The sequence below is a fragment of the Eschscholzia californica genome, unplaced genomic scaffold, assembly GCF_041429995.1.
Source record: "Eschscholzia californica isolate CP2 unplaced genomic scaffold, dmEscCali1.0.p SCAF_5, whole genome shotgun sequence".
NCBI lineage: Eukaryota > Viridiplantae > Streptophyta > Magnoliopsida > Ranunculales > Papaveraceae > Eschscholzia > Eschscholzia californica.
This window is the reverse complement of record NW_028238472.1, coordinates 38774721-38792912: the sequence shown is the minus strand read 5'-3', so window position 1 is coordinate 38792912 and position 18192 is coordinate 38774721. Positions and strand designations below refer to the sequence as shown.

General features: G+C 34.9%; 1 protein-coding gene across 1 annotated transcript; it reads right to left on the bottom strand.

The window, feature by feature from the left end:
- Positions 1–4809: 4809 nt before the first annotated feature.
- On the bottom strand, positions 4810–6477 carry LOC147539070 (uncharacterized). The gene has a single exon (XM_086644749.1). The coding sequence runs from the start codon at positions 6365–6367 to the stop codon at positions 5129–5131; it is 1239 nt and encodes a 412-aa protein (XP_086500875.1). The 5' UTR covers positions 6368–6477; the 3' UTR covers positions 4810–5128.
- Positions 6478–18192: the final 11715 nt, after the last annotated feature.

Genomic DNA, 18192 nt, shown 5'->3' with positions numbered 1-18192 from the left:
TTTTTTTTTTTTTGTTAAACTGACATCTACCTAGTGAGTAATGATAACTACACTAATGTAAAAAAAGTAAAGATGACACCATCTTCTCCAAAGATGCAATAATAATACTTTTTTTTTTATGAAAGGCAATAATTCTACTTACTAGAACATCACGGCTGCTCGTTAGTCTTTTTTTTTTATGAAGGAAGGAAATTACCATTAAAACCAAGCGTCTATTACATACCAACTAGAAATCCGAAAAAAAAGAGACAACATCACTCCAAAGTTTCTTACACCCGTGAGCACGCCCCCATTTGGCTAACGCATCTGCATAATTATTACCATTCCTAGACACATGAGAGAATATAATTCCTGAAAAATTATCCTTGATGTCTTTGATCTGTCGGATGATACTTTGAGATTTCCATTGAATACATCCTTCCTCACCATTGAGAGCTTGGATTATTGCTTTATTATCACTTTCTAAATGCACATAAGATAGTTGCATTTGCATCGCGCTAAGTAGTCCATATAATACCGCTAAACTTTCACATTCTTCAGCATTTTGCCCTCGTACACTATCTGCTACCGCCATTATAAAGTTGGCTTCTGCATCTCGCATAATGTAACCGATTCCTGCCTGTTCATGTAAATTAACAAAAGAGGCATCTACATTGATTTTAACATAAGGTGTCGATGGAGGTCTCCATGTTTGAATAACCGTTTGTTCTTGGCCCTTCGTGGTAGTGCTATTCTCAGTTCTGAGAGGAGTAGTAGTGGTGTTGTTTATCCTTTCTATCATTTGCATTGGATTTTGTTTATTCGTCGTAAAGCAGTTTTCACATCTGGCTTTCCACAGAAACCAAAGAATTTTAGCATACAAATTAATAGTTTCTTCCTCAAGGGATTTCCATTGGTGTATCCATTGAATAGTGGTAATTATGTGATCAGTTCTAACTTGGTAATGAAACCAAATTGCTTTCGCAAACGGGCAATGCAACATAACATGATCTATGGTCTCCTCGTCATTACAGTTCACACAGGAGTAATTATTACCGATGAATTTGCCAATCCTTGATTTTACTGGTAAGCTATTCGTACAACATTTCCAAAGAAATAGTTTGATCCTAGGAATAGTATTCATATTCCATATGAAAAACCAATCCATCTGGTCATGAGTATTACAGAGTGTATTGGTGCGTAAAAAATTGTACATGGATTTAAGAGAGAAGTTACCTGATTTTGTCAGTGTCCAGATAGCTTTATCCTCATCATTAGGATTAAGGTTGATGCTAAGTATCGCCCTGCAAATCTCATTAGTAAAGTACATATTTATTTCATTTAAATTCCACTTACCGTTCGTGATAAGTTGAGAAACCCGATCATAGTTACAACCTCTATCATTTTGAATAGGTGGAGGATGATTAGGTATCCAGTAGTCAGTCCAAATATTGATTAGTTCTCCTTTGTTAATGTTCCAAAAAATCAGACTCTCACTTTGATCATAGTATTTCGATATAGATTTCCACGGCCAAGAGTAATGATTCTTGGGTGGCTTAGGTTTATGAGAATTATGAAAATACTTCCCTTTAAGCACTTGGACCCAAATAGCTTTCGGGTTGCTGATAATACGCCGGCTCAGTTTGTGAAGGAAAGCTTGATTGTCGAGTTGAGGAAGACGAAGCCCGAGACCTCTATATTTGCGAGGCTTGCAAATATAATTCCAGTTGATAGTATGGAAAGTTTTGGATTTTCCCCACCAGAAAGTCTGTTGAATAGACTCAATGCCGTTGCTAATGCCTTTAGGAAGAGCAAAGCACTGCATTTGGTATCGGGGAACAGCCGCTGCGATGGTTGATAGAACTACCGAGCGGCCAGCTTGCGAGAGGAGATGAGTTTGCCATTTGGCAAGTTTATTTTTGATTTGGGTGACAAGGGAGTTGAAAGCTTGTTTCTTATTACGATCAATGAAAAGTTTAGTACCTAGGTATTTATCCCCAGACGAAGATTGGTGAACCTTAAGTTCTCTAATAATCATCCGTTTGAACTTAGGATGCGAATTTTTCGAGAAAAAGATATTCGACTTAGCGTAGTTAATCATCTAACCAGAAGCTTCACTGAATTCCTTAAGAATTTGTTTAAGATTGAAAATATTCTCAAGAGAGTTTTGTCCGAAAATGATGCAGTCATCCGCAAAAAGGAGATGTTTGATCGAGAAGTTCGTGTTGGGGATGGGAAAGCCAATGAAAGAGGAAGCATTTTGATTCTTCTCTAGAAGCCGGCTAAGACCTTCCATGGCTATGGCAAACAGAAAAGGAGAGAGTGGATCACCTTGCCTAATACCCCTGCTCACATTGAAAGTGCTACCCGGACGCCCATTGATGAGCACCGCCATCGAACTCGTAGAAAGACAAGTGTTAATGAGATTGGTCCATTTGCTAGAAAAACCCATCAGTTTCATAACATTCTCCAGATAACTCCATTCGATTCTGTCAAAAGCTTTAGACATGTCTAACTTTAACCCAAAGTAGCTTTTGGCTCCCTTAACTTTCTTGAATGAATGGATAATCTCTTGACTGATTATAATATTATCAGTGATTTGTCTGCCAGGGACATAAGCTCCTTGAAAAGGGGAAATGATATCAGTCAGAATGGGTTTCAGTCTGTTAGCCAGGATTTTGGTAATGATCTTATACGTGGTGTTCAGTAGGCTAATAGGACGGTAGTCGGCCGACGATTGCGGAGTTTTAGTTTTGGGCAGAAGGCAAATGTGAGTGTGGTTCGACATCTCAGGTAGAGTAGAGTTCTGAAAGAAGGAGTTAGTCATGAGATGAATGTCATCCTTAACTGTTTCCCAATTAGATTGGTAGAAATAAGGAGGGAAACCATCTGGACCTGGCGCCGCCCCAGGCTTGAGAGAGACAGTTGCCTTCCGAATCTCATCGGAATGCGGAATCGCAGTAAGAGACTCATTTTGCTCATCCGAAATCTGAGGGTCGAAGCAACTAGTAATAGTCGAGGAGATAAAACTAGCGCAATTGGGGTGAGACATCCAAGTGCGAATGAATTTGAAGGGTTTACGGCCTAGAGCCGATTGATTCTTGGTCGCAAGAAGAATAGGTTTATGATCAGATCCCAGAGTATCTAGATGATGAATTCTAGAATGCGGGTAACTGCTGATCCAATTATAATTTGCCACTGCTCTATCCAGTCGCTCTTCAATCAGATTCCCTGCAAATTGTCTATTAGTCCAAGTATACGGATAACCAACATAACCTAAATCATGGAGGCCCAGATTATTAATCATATTCTTATGCAGTTGAATTGTAGGAAGATGAGCCGGTTACCCACCCAACTTTTCAGAGGGATCAAGGATGTAGTTAAGGTCTCCTATAACTAACCACGGGAAATTGCCACTAGGGGCCAGACTAGCGAGATTTTCCCAGGGTTTCATTTTATTGCTTTTATATGGGCAACCATAGAAACCCGTGAGAAAAATCTTACTACCCGAAACCACCTGCGTAATTTTGACATGGATCATATTAATATCAGCATGAATAATATCCATGTCATAATTGGTATTCCAGAAAAGGGCAAGGCCGCCAGCTTTATTCACCGGATCAACAACATGCTTATTGTATATATTATTGGTATTCACCATTTTGTCTATATTAACGTTCATGCATTTAGTCTCAGAAAGGAAAATTATGTCCGGGTTGTGATCTTTGATAAGACTAAGAAGATGTTTTCGATTAGCAAAATTATTGCAACCACGTACATTCCAGGCCAACACCTTTAAATCCATAATGCAATGACCTCCCAAACAGACAGTAGGCTAGAGCCGAAACTTAAAAGCGCCTCTGACTAACCTACCCCACAGAGCAGCCTAAAACGCATGGAAGTTGATGCTAGTAAGGATAATAGTGGACTAGTTCAACAAAAAAAAAGGATAATAGTGGACTAAGACCCTCTTAGTGAGCTTGCTAGGTTAATCAGGAAGAAAACTTTGAAATCTAATAAAAACATGGCAGAGATATTACATGCATGAACTAGGTATTGAAGAGAGGGAGAGTGCAAATCACTTCCTTGACAACTTATCTGAGAAGAGATGAGGAGTCACCACGTTGTTCCTTCGTCGATCTTGATGGGTTAAACTCGCAGCGATTTGCTAGAAACTTATGAAGCCGGTGTGTGTTCTTAGCACAGTGTTCGTCGGAAGATGGTATTAGGATGGGATGAGTAGATTTTTGAGTTTAGTATGTTATCTTGTAGATCCGGTTGCTGGACTCGCATGTAGGATAGAACTAGGGGTTGTTATGGTTTATTAGGAGATGATTTGGGTAGGTTATCTGCAGGGTTCTATGAAAATTGGGAATCTAGGGTCCTGTTCGTGGCTGTTCTACTTAGCTATTGGAGAAATTGATTGGTGGGGTAGTGATTATATGTGGTTTAATTAGTGGATGTGTGTTTGCATGTGTGTTTATAAGTGAAATCCATGAAGGAAGTGGGGATCTTGCTGGTTCTTAGGCTTTGATTTGGGGAAAAGGAGGGGGATGAGCTGATGGCGTGATGACGTCAGTCGGCTCTCTCTCTCTCCTCAAAAACCCTTCTAATCCGCTATTCAATTACTTGAAATTAATTGTTCGGCTGCTCGTTAGTCAAGATAGAAATTAGTAGAACTCCTTTAAATAAACAAAAAAGAGGAAACTTCCTTGAGTGATGCACAATCCTTTAACAATTTGGGATCTGTTTAGACTAAACAAGATACGAAATATTTGGTCCTCTCATTAAAAAATAGTGCTAACTCATCGATAAATTATACACCAAAAGTCCACCAACAATGTCAAATCTTGTACATTTATATAAATATATATAAAACAACACAAGAATAACGTATGATATTTAATAATTACAAAATTAAGAAATAATCGGATGAAAGAAGAAAAGAAAACCACCAAAATCAACAATCGTGTTCACATTTTCCATCTGTTATTATTGTATAAACAACATCAAACAGCTAACCTATCGTAACTTTCCAATGAATTAAATGATAGTATAAGGTTTTTCGCATTAAACTGTATCACGTGAAGATCTGCAACTATTGACATGTCTCAATGAGGTCGAACATATTAAATGGTTTTTCTTATTTTCATGGTGATGAACCCCACAATACCTCAGCTAAAATTGTAGCACCATCCGAATCACAAACACAAGCTTCTCTAACTCTCTTTAAAATATCAATTTTAAATGCTCTCTTCTCTCTTTGTCTCAACCCTTCTCCAACCTCTAATTGTATCCAAAACCTAGCTACACAACTTGCAAATGGATGATTCTTAAAGTACTTTCTCTCTCTACTCTCTTTTTTCTTCTCTCTAGTTTCAATCTCAACCCCTCCAACACAAACTTCTCTATTTTCTCTCTCTTCATCTTCTAACCTACCCATATCAATTAAATACCCACCCATTTCTGATCTCTGCAAATCAACCAATTTCTTCACTAAACCCTCTTCTAACATAGCTTCAATTGCTTCTTTTCTTCCAAAATACCCAATTTCAAGAACACAATCCATTGCCATAACTGTAATTGATGAATCTTCAGAGCTTAAAAGACTAATGATTTTGACTATTTCACCATTTGATTCTAGTTCATCAAGTAGAGGGCTTTTAATTGATCTAATTAAACTACAGAGTACTTGTATTGAAGAAATTGAAGACATTGAAATTAGGGTTTTAATTGTTGAACCCATTAATACTTCACCAACAAAAACATCTTTATTGAATTGAACTAAACCACCAATTGCTAAAGCTGATTTTTCTCTAATTCTCTTTGAAGATTTTGGATTAGAAAGAACAGTTTCAAGAGAATTGAAAACCTTCCATTTAAGAATCAAATCCTGTAAATCACGATTGAATCCCTGTGAAATTCGATTTTCAAATTGAGTAAGAAGTTTTACCTTTTCATCTTCTTCATCATCTTCATAAACTGATGATTTTGTTAAAACCCTAACTAGATTTTCAACAATTTCTCTATCAATCCAAGCTTGAATCTCTGTTTCAATTGATTCTGCAACTCGGGAAATTTCTTGTTGTGAACCTCTACGAGTAAGGAATGATCGAAGAACACTATGATGATGACCTTGTAAGTTTTGAAGATTCTTGACTAGGGTTTTGAGTTGAGAGACATGATTAGAGAGATTATAGAGATTTGGGTCATTAGAAAGTATATTTTCTGCTTCAATTTCAAGCTCTAACAGAGCTTTAATGGCGGATGAGTTTCTTACATCTTCTTGTCTATAATTAGATTTGATTTTCAGATCTTGGGAAGCTTTTTTCAGAGCTTCTAATACTTTAAACATTTGTTGGTTCTCTTCTCTCTTAACTTCTTCCATGGATTGCTGATTGGTAGAAGCTTCAAGAGAGAAGAGAGTTAGAGAGAGAAAGAGAGTAGAGAGAGAAAGAGAGAAACAGAGTCGTGTTTTTGAGAGGGAGGGAGAGAAAATAAAAAGAAGGAAGAAGTCAACAACCGGTCAATTTTAAAAGCAGATGGACCAAACTTTTTTCCCCAACCTCTCTTTCTTTTAATCCAAGTAATCAATCGTGCGTGCATACCAAACCATATGTTCTTTTCTTCTTAATTTACATTCAAGTATGACAACTCTAGGGTTTCGCCATAGATTATGTACAAGGGGAAAAAAATTCGAACCCCACAAAAAGATTTCAGAGATATGGGGTCATCTGTCACTATATAAAACACAATTATATCGTGATTGAATTTTTAGAGTGTTTTCTTTTTAAATGGTTCATAATACTAGACGAGAAAAGAATTTCATTAAAACATATAGTATTTGTCCACTGTCACTTGGTGTAGTTGTTGGAAACTACTTCCGCATATTGGAGGTCGCAAGTTCGATTCAAATAAAATAGGAGTATTCATAAAAAAACAAAACAGATAGAAGTATGAATGAATGGTCTTTCATGCATCATAAAATGGTCTTAAGTGTCTTCATATGGCTCTTAGGATCTAAAGTGTATTTGACGTAGGATCCAAAGTGTATTTGAGGGAGTAGTTATTGAACTTATTCAATTCTTGATGTAATAAATTTATTATGAATCAATGTCGTGTAATGATGTAATGACTCTTGAATCCATACAAAATAAATAATATACACTATTAGTTTCGAAATTTATCGTTGAAATAAAAAAAAAAGTACTGTCCTTAGGTACTTTGAAATGTGCAGGAAAAAAAAAATGAATTCTATGTCTGATCTAAACTCAGGGTATTGATACGAGACTTTCTAACCTCTTGATTGGTTATTACCCTCTTGAGGCCTCCAAAGAAAATAAAGCTCAAAAAGACCAAAGGCCAACTAAATTATATTCGGGTCGAAATTACAATAAGATTTAGTATAAAACAAAACTATTTTCATAATAATCAGTATCGGTGTTTCTTCGTCTTGGGGCTTAGTTAGGGACTAGTATGTGCCGATCATTGCTGATCCGGTCAAAGAACACGAGGGAATTTCTTAAATTATTCCAAAATTGTAAGTGGCCTGCTCCTCGCCTTCTTCCTGTGAAGTTGCAGAGAAGTTTCTTTTAATATGTTTTCTTAAATCTCTGCTGACACTTGAAAGTCCAAAGGTGGGTGTTGGCTGTTTGGTGATCACAAGATCAGAAATTCATTTTACTCATTATCTTATCTGACACAAATGTAAATATACAAGTTACAAAATAATTCAAAATCATGGTCTCTAATTTGTAAGAAATTGATAAATGCCTGTTTGAGAGAAAGTAAGACATGTATTCTCAGCAACAAGCTAGACGTATATAATCTGATCCTTCCACATCTTCTCTCATATTTTGAGGCCAAAAACACTAAATTAGAAAGCAAATAGAAAGAACAATGGTATGAAATGTGGCAACAATTTTGTATAATGATGCATTTCTTATCCCATTAGGCACACCGCCGTGGCAAAAGCAATTTAGGGGCCAGTGCGGAACTTTGAGTTGGGCCTTTTTGTACAAGCGAAGTAAATTTTGTACATGCGAAGTAATAAGCAAAATTTTTTTATTATACCTGTATGAAATTATAAAATATATTTAATGAATCCAAACCCAATAAATATTGTTGCCCTATCATGGGCCGAACATTCAAATAAAGTTCCTTTACTTGGTATACGTTTTTATTCTAAACATAGTTCCGACATTGTCTTTTACACAGACCAAAATTTAAGTTTAGAGAGATAGATTTGAGAGAGAGATGGATTTGAGAGAGAGAGAGAGAGAGAGATTGTTTTTTCAAAGAATGAGTGATAGTCTGATAGACATTTGTGTGAAAGAGATTGGATTTGCATAGAATGAAGAGACGCGATGCGGAATCATTAATGTATTATATAATATGCGAATACTACAATAAATTATTTGATTATGAAAGTTATGAGATTTGTCTTTCAACAAAAAGAGAAGTTATGAGATTTGTGGAGAGTGGGGAGACGAGATTTGAAAGGCATCAAGTATTACATGCTTGCAAATACAACATAAGTTATTTGAAAAAGATATGGATACTCAAAAAAAGAAATGAAACATAACATGCATAAAGAGTGTGCTTTTAAGAAATTGGGTAATTTTAAAAGCCCCTCTCTAAATTGAGGAATCCCTCCAAAAAAAGAAGACAAGGAAGAGAAGCCAACACACCTTTAGTGGTTTTGTTTCACACGCTCAGAATTAGTACTCAGTATATTTACTAAGACGGACAAATTCCCAAATAAATGGGCCCTCGTGGTGGGGGCTCTTTGCGCGCACACCCCCATCCACGACCCTGATTAGGCATACGGAATTTTTTTTGATGAGATTAAAAAAACAAACCATCCATATGCCTAATCAGGGCCGTGGATGGGCATATGAATGTTGGACAACAAAACCAAGCAAAGCAACAAAACATTTTATTTTCTTTCCATACATGTATTAAAGTCTCCTAGACATAAAGACTTACTCTGTCAAGATTAACTTAAAAGACATATTTATCTTTTAGCTCAAAAGTTCACTTAATTGAACTTTGCCCCTTAATCGTCATCCCCTTCCCCCTCCCCCTCTCTCTATCCCTCCGATTATCAGATAAGAAGTGATGTAGATGCATCGGAAATTAAAAGAAGACTAAAACTTGACTAAATAACGAAGTAAAATAAAGGATATACGTAAACCTCGATTAATAATCTTTGAAAGGTGAATAACAATGACATACTTGACTTCCTCTTACGTGAACTTAGACACTTTTAGATAGACTCAAACTAGGAATCCTCAATAAATAAAACACTCAAACCTAGAAGCTCTCTTGGATGTGAGGCCCATCAACTTGGCCAGGAGGCCCATTATAATCTACATCAACATCCCCTTCTCTGATGGATCATGAAAATGTCTCATTTGAGTCGTTTAATTTAGTCGAGTTAGTCCATTTTGAGTCTTTATTATAATAAAATTGTTGGTTTTCTTGATTAAGTGTCTTTTGTCAAGTTAAGAGTGAAAAACAGATAAAAACGGGAAAGATATACTTGAAGGACATTTTGGTCTTTTGGAGCCAAGAGTATTCTGATAAATTTCACCAAAGGTCAGTATATGGGTGAAAAGTAGAATCCAAGACGAGTCTATAGGCGAAAAAGGAAGTCAAATCGGAGCCCAGACGGGTAAATTAAGTGAAGTCAAAGCTGAGGTCAAATTCGGGACAAAGTAGGTACACAGTTGGGCACGCGGTACACCTAAAGGAGAGGTGGCGTGCTCAGAGATTGGTGCTGTAACTAGGGGTGTACATGAGTCGAGCAGAGCCGAGTAGTAAGATGTTCAAGTTCGGTTCGTGTATTTGACCGTCGAGCTCGAGCTCGAGCTCGTTCGAGTACTTGTCCACTTGTTCAAGCTCGGTTCATATAAGTTTGAAAGAGCTCGAGCTCGAACTCGAGCTCGCATTGTTTTAAGCTCGTTTAACAAAATACTTCAAATTAAAACTTTCTAAATCATCAAAATACTTCAATGATCATTTGTCACATACAATAATAATGATTAATGATTCATATTCCGATAATTTTTTAATGGTTGATATTTCATGTACAAGTTTCAATACTAATACGTAATTATGTACTATACAATTATAAGAGTATGTTAAACGAGTTGTTCACGAGTAGCTCGTGATACACTAAAGAATGTTCAAGCTCGGCTCGTTTATGTAAACGAGCTTGATTTTGAGCTTGTGTTAAGCTCGGGCTCGTTAATATTCGAGTCGAGCACGAGCAATAGTCGAGCCGAGCTCGAGCAGCTCGTTAAGAGCTCGGCTCGTGTACACCCCTAGCTGTAACTTATTACCGATAGCCGCGAAGCACTAAATCGAGCTTTCAGCGCCCTCAATACCATGCAACTGCTGCAACTTAATTGAGTGCTCCCGCGCTTGGATCCGCATTTTGTTCCGTGTTGCGGAGATCCAACGGTCACTACTGATGTCAGACCATATTTATGTACAACTGAGATGCAGCAAGTTAGATCCATATTGTCCGCTTCAGTGCAGTGCGGAGCTTCCTTATTTCCTTAGTCCCGAACGGGTGGCTTAATCCGAACCACCCACTTCCGCGTTTCCTTCATCTGACGGTTCCTGCATGATGCCACACCTCAGTTCAGTAGCCGAAAAGCACTCTAGCGTCCGAATTTCACACCAATAATATCCCAGCCGCCAGAACTATTTGAAAGAGGGAATTAGGGTGTATTTAAATTACGAAATTAGCTCTTCCTTTTTGTCCAACCTAATTTCCAGCCTATAACTAATTGACAAATGGCTTTCTTTTCACCACAACTTCTCATTTTACCCTTTTCAACCTTATCCTCTAAAACCCTAGTCACCAACCAACATACATAAATCTTTTTCTTTCATTTTAAGGGAGACTTGGATATCCCTCTCATTTCTCTAACCAATTTTCTCTTTCTCTATTTTTCTCTAATTCTTTCTCTAACCCATCTTCTTAGCCTCTCTCCCCTCCCTCTGCTAGTTAAACCCTAAAATCATCTTCTTCTTTCATTTTGTTTAAACCTCAATCTATTCTTCTACTTCTAATTTCTAGATCTACTTTCTATCTCTATCATGTTCTCTTCTCCCATTTATTTTCTACATCCAATTCATTTCTAATTTCTCTTCTACACCTTTCTTCTTTCACTTATTTTCAAAGTGGTATTATTTGGATTTGGAGCATAGTTTGGAGTATACGTGGAAAATATTTTGGAGAAAGATTTAGGTGACTTCTTTTCTTTGTCTCATTTGTTTCCATGTATTTTCTTTTATCAACGATAATGCCTTTAAATTCAATGAGTAGCTAACTTCATATATAGGTTGTAGAGGAAACCTATTTTGGATATTTTTAAGATATTTTATTTGATTAACTAAACCTTTTGATTGTGCTTTAATATCTTTAAATACATGATTATGGAATATTTTTATCAAGAATCTCTCCCAAAATTTATATAGTTCATTATATTAAATTTTGAGTTATAAAGAAAGAGACTTAGTTGAGTAATTACATGTGTTAGAAAGTGAATTAATATGGTGGATTCTAAACTTAGATTTCTCTTTCTCATCTTTAGTTTGTTATTTATCTCACCATTTTAAAAATCAACTCAAATCAAAGAAAGGGGTGTTAATTTAAGACTTAAACGAAATTACTTATCCCTTGGATCGATTTTCGGACATCCGGATATACTATAACTTGATCCCGTATACTTGAGGGAATAAATTCATTTTGGGCCTATCATTCTCTCAAGGGGTTCGTCTCGAACCGTTTCGACAAAGAAACTGACTGAATGTTGAAAAACGTCTCAAACATGGTATGAGCAAATGAGACCTCACTAGAGTTGTGCATAAGAATCAGAATAAAGAACATACGAGGGTGTATCTGGAATAAAGTGAAAATCCCATTAGATGCAAAATGTAATCATCAGGATATCTCTTTTCTTGAAGACATGTCGGGTAAATATTGTAGGACTGGATTTCGTACTTTGTTTTTGAAGAGGTAATGATCAACAAATGTAGACGAGTGAAGGACAAATCCTCTTAAAACCTTCAGAATATGAAAGAATATATCTCATGGTTTCCAAATGTAGTTACTTTTGATAATCAACACAAGAAAATAGTCAAGTAATAGAATCAACATAAAAGAATAAACCTCCTGGCCTCCTAATCTCCTTTGTTGTGACTTTTAATTGTCTAGATCTTTCTTTACTTGGAGACATGTCGATTAAATACTTTAGAATTGGGTGTCCTACTTTATCCGTGGAAAAGTAATATGCATCACCAAATCTTGACGACACTACAGGCTCAAAATATTGTAAAACTTCTAAAAAACAAATAATCAATTCTTCTAGTTTCTAAATAAAGTTACTTTGAGAATCATCACAAAAAGGTATTTGATTAACATAATCATCGCGATCAAACACACCATTAACAAAGAGAAGAATCAATTCCTTGAGAAGACCCATCAGAAACAATTTCATCAATGATAAATACCTTTGGTTTTCGGATTTTAAGTTATCATCGTCATCGAAAGCAATAGAGAAAATAAGATTAGGGATTAAAGAGGGGCTCTAGGGTTCACCAAGATCAAAATTCTTCTGCTCACCGATGTTATTCAAAGAATGCTTATCGCTTTCAAGCATTTTGTTTAACACTTTAGGAGTGTCACTCAACAGATGAGAGGGGGTTGTTAACTTTGATCTTAGGGTCCCTATATAAACAGAAGCAAGTCGATGGAAATCCTCTTGCCCAAAGTCTGGATTTTCTATAAACAGAAGGAAGTCGATGGAAATCCTCATGCCCAAAGTCTGGATTTTCTATAGAAGTGCCCCTAGAATCGGCAGAAACAGTGTCAAGAGGGGGGGGGGGGGGGGTTCAATAATCTAACTTGCAAGTTTTGGGTTGATGAGGTGTTGGTGTTTGAAACCATAAGGTTGGGACAGAAGCAGGAAGGGGTTGGTGGAATTTGGGATAGGATGTGTTGAGTAGGAATGAAGGTTGTTGTGTTAGATATGATTATGGGGTTCTGTATTTTGGTAAAAATTGAAGTGGTGCATATAGTTGGGATAGGATATTGGATGTGTGAAAATCGGGGGTGCCTATAGAATCTGAGTTGTAGAATACATAGATAAGGTTTGTATATGTGTGGTAGAATGTACTAGGGTTTAGGGAAGATGAGGTTATAAGTTGATGTTAGATACCGAGGAGAATAAGATAGTTTTTTTTTGTTGAAAGAGGAGAATAAGATGGTTGATCTTAGAATTATAAATCTAGACCGTTGAATCATCTTTGCAAATGTTGACCCATTCGTTTAAAAAGTCTTGAAGAGATATTATCTTTAAAAATCAAAATAACTACCCGCTTCCTATAAATTCTCTAACTATTTTTCTCTCTCCTATCTTAAAAGTCTTGGCTTTAGAGATGGGGTTAGGATCATTGACAAGTTTGAATATGCAAATTTACAAAGATGAAGCCTTTTAAACAATTCAAAATAATTCAATTAAAACAACTGGCATAAACATTTGAGAAGGAAAAAAAGATAGATCATTACATAGGAGAAAAGATGAAACAATACAAATCTAATATTTCGCGGTTGCGTACAAACTCATATGTGCATAGTGAATTGTGATTTATGTTGAAGTAAAAAAGAATCAAAGTTTGAAATTAGAAATGAAAGAAACATTATTTTATGCTTTATTGGTTTCTCATTTGAATCAGTTTGAAATTAGAAATACCTAAGAGTCGGTTGTTTTTCATACTAACTGAATACATGATTACAAGGTATACGTTATCCACGTCAGAAGATAACGTAGTACGTGAAAAAATTGTTTTATTCTCTCATCTTTCACACAATTTATCTCATTACCACTTCCTTCAAATTTTTTGATGAAATAGATTACTATCCATTAATATCAATTAGTAAATCAATTATTATCAATTAGTATATCACTTTTACAAGAATGGAAACTACCAAATTTATAAAGATATTATATGCTAAGTGGTATACTAATTTATACTAATTGATACTAATTGATCCTAATTGATATACTAATTGATTTACTAATTGATACTAATTGATACTAATTGATAACATACAGTAGTTCTTCGATCCAAGCTAGCTAAAACAAAGTACAAGTAGTAGAAATTTTCAACAATTAGAAGCACACAATAGTTCTTCGATCAATTAGTTTCTTCCAGCTTAGCCTGAACCCCACGAGTACAAGCTTCAAGAGTTATTTTTAAATTTTCAGATTGACGTTGAAGTTCAATCAATATTGTTTTGGATGGATCAGAATCTTTCTCTTTTGCCTGAAATTCAATCTTCAAACATCTCATTTCTTCTTCATATTAATGTGAATCTCAACCAATCTTTGTTGAACCTCAATATTCCTTTCACGTAACTTCTCATTATCACTCAGGAGTTCTTTCTTCTCATATTTCAGTGTTTCATTTTCATTTCCGAGTTTATTTCTCCCATCTTTCAAATGATTATCTCTTCAACAAATTCTTTCAAAGATTGTTCTTTTGCTTGAAGTTCAATCTTTAACATCTCAATTTCTTCTTCAGATTGATGTTGAATCTCTATCCATCTTTGTTGAATCTCAATCAGTCTTTTAGTTAACTTTTCATTATCAATTAGTATCAATTAGTATATCAATTAGTATATAAATTAATAATGTGGCATATTTATGTAGATTGAAAACCCAAGCTCCGAACAGAGGTTCCTATCCTAGATGAGGTTCTGCAAAATGATGCTCGGTCAAGAGCAATTGTTCAATGCAATCATGAATTCCATCTCGGTGAGCAAACACTTTTTGGTTGTGTTTATCATTTCGTTTATTCTTTTCCTGTTCGCAATTGTGTTTATAGTTTGGGATTCTAGGTTCTGACTTATGAGTTGGATTTCAGTCTTAAAGTTCGATTGTGTTTATAGTATATGTTGGATTTCAGTCTTGAAGTTTTATTTGTGTGTATAGGTTATATGTTGGATTTCAGTCTTAAAGTTTGATTTTCGTCTATAGTTTTTCACATTAACATGTCGTGTATCCATTTAAAAAGATATGAATCTTGTATGTCTACAACAATTGCGTGGAGCTTTGGATACTATAATTATCTGCATAGGCTCCGTGTTTAACTACTTAACAATGGGCTTATGGAGTGCCCAAGTTGCCGAGAAGCCGAGAGAGGAGAGTGGCGTTTTTCCAATCACTGTCTGCTACCTGTTCATGCTCTCTTATGCACCATGTATGTCCAAAACTTGTGCATGTAGTTATTTTGTTTTCAAGCCCAAATATATGAATTGAACCCATTTTTAACCTAATAGTTTGTAAGACTTGATACTAAGCCCACTGTAATTTTAATGCCAATGCCACTTGAAAAGTTAATGCTAAGCCCACCTACAAATTATTGTTAACCAAACCCATCTATTAGTGTTACTACTAACGTACTAAATTAAGTAATTAACTACCCATTACTTCACATTTCAGAATTTGGATTTTGAATTTTTTTTCTTTATAGTTTTCCGCCTATTTTGTTTTTATGTTTTTCCTCTTTTCCGACTGACAAAATCATGGAAATGTAAGTTATTCTAATCATTTTGAAAAAAAAATCAGAGAATTTCTAATTCTACAAATTATAAACTACGTTACTTTATATACATATATATATAACAAAAATATTTGTTGTGACTAGGACAAGCTGACTAGTACAAAAATCTATATAAAAAAACACATTGGTTGTGACTAGGATAAGCTGACTAGTACAAAAAAATAGAAAAAAAATGCCAACTGGATTTGGACTTTACATTTAATTTAGCATTAGTTTTGATAGATATTGACGATTCAATGTATCTAATTCACTCTTAATTACTCTAATTCAGTCCTAACTACTGCATGCAAATGTGATACAGGCAAAAAAAAAAAAAAAAAAAAAAATTCTCCCAACATTCAGTTTCTCTAATTCACTCTTAATTGTTCAAATCTCCTCTTAACCACCGCATGAAAAAGTGATGTAGGCAAAAAAAAAACTCTTATGCCAAAACCGTGCGTATTCATTCTCTTCAATTCATATCTCTATAGTTTTTTTCTTTCTTAGGTAAAATTATGAACCATTTCTTTGATCGTTCTCTAAATTTAAAAAAGTCATATCTTTTTTGTTCTTGCAAAAAAAAGAATTTAATTTCTGAAATCGTACTTTCTTACATCCCAAATTGGTGAAAATCGAAGTTCAAAAGTTAATTCAATTTGGTAGATTTTGTAATAGATCTTATTTAAGTTACAACAAGCATTTTTGTGCAATTAAAAATTAACATATTTCTTAAAAAAAGAATACAATTGGTGTTCGGGTCTATCTCGTCTATATTACAAAACAGAAAGATTGTAACTAAGACCAAAAAATGCTCATCGACGCTGATTTGGACAACTACATAGACAACCATCCTCTTTTAATCTGGAACCTTCAAATAAATATATCTCAGGTTTAATCTGTCTATTTATCTTTTAATCGAAGCCCTCCAGCGGAATTAACCGCACAATTACACCCAAAACTCTTTTCCTTCCCCGCTCGATTCTTCTTCTTCATTCACGATCAGTTGATATCCCATCAACCGTTTCTTTCTCTTCTACTTCTATCTTACAAATCCACTTTAACATCATCAACCGTCTACATATATTGAATCATTCTTAAGCCCATCTGATAGGATAATGGTAAAGAGAAGTGGAAGAGACGTATCCATTCATACCTCCGCTTCATTAATTTCAGAATTCTCACCTATGTTTTAATAATTTAATTTTATTTCTTGCTTTAAAGTTATTCTTCTTTTATTAATTTTTATTCTTGTCCAAAACATCTTTTATGGTGGAAGAGGTAGAACCTACTATTTGTTCATCATTTAATTTTCTATCCTAACTTGCTAACTTAATTTACTTTTATTTTCGGAATTCTGAGGTGAAATCAATCGACAACATCTAAAGTGGTCCAGGCTATGAGCAGACAGTTATGCAAAATCAGGTTTCGGTAGATTATTATTACATTTTTCACATTTAATTACCAACCAATTTATCATTTGTACATTCATTTGATGTGTTGTTTCAACAACCTATTTGAAATGCTTTTGCACTAGACTTAAATTAATCAACTTCGGAAAAAAAGACACAAAGAACAATTGTCTTGGTCTTTGTAGTGATTGAATCAAAGATTCATTTCTAATTAGTTTTCTTTCAATTTTTTTTCATATTGTAATCCTGCTAGAGTTTCAGGATGTCATTTTGAAGCTAATTTTACTCTTCTTCGTGGAGATGAGTTCTTACTTGGTGTTTGTATCTTTAGAAAATCTAATATAGAAAATGGATCGAACAAATATAAGGTTCTTCTTTTCTTTGATGACATTTCACATTACACTAAGAAAATCTTCAAGATACATACTTTTCACTTTCAGAGGAAAAATGAAGGTTTTGTTTCAAGTTTTGTCCTTCTGCGTTCCGATTGGATTCAATTAATGGAATTAGTTTTTTTTTGGTAACTTTACATGAAACTAGAAGATATTTAACATGACAAAGTGTAGCAAAGGTAATTGCTTCATCTACCAGTCTACCTCATCTTTTTTTTATCTTTATTTGTGATTTTACAGTTTTGGGCACTTAGTAATTATTATTATTATTATTATACTAATGGTGTATTTTTATATGCAGTTGTGTTTCGTGAGAAATCAAGCGCTCAGTGAATGATTTATCTTGGTAAAAAAGACTCAGTCAAAGCTGTAAAATTTCAATTATTCGAGGAAAATAGTCATAGGTTAGTATATTTTAGTACTCAACTCTCTTACACAAGCAATTGGTGATTATTATTATTACTATACTAATAGTGTATTGTTGTATGCAGTTGTGTTTATCATCAAATCATGCGTTCAGTGGATAGTTTATCGCGGTCAAAAAGACTTATTGGTTCAAATGAGAATATAATCATTTTCTCATTTCAGGTGTAGAACTATTAAATTTTGTTAGAGATGAGTTTTCTCGGTTTGTCCAATAGTTTATAAACTAACAATATTTGTGTGATGGTTGAAATCTTTTTGTCAGAAATTCTTCTCTTGGAGCCCCAGTGTACTTGATATCATGTTTGTCTGAACAATCTAAATGATCTCTGCTAGCTCTTCGATTTTCTTCTTCCAAAGATATTTTG

Coding starts and splice junctions, on each gene's coding strand:
- LOC147539070 (XM_086644749.1), bottom strand. CDS start 6,367: ATGGAAGAAGTTAAGAGAGAAGAGAACCAACAAATGTTTAAAGTATTA.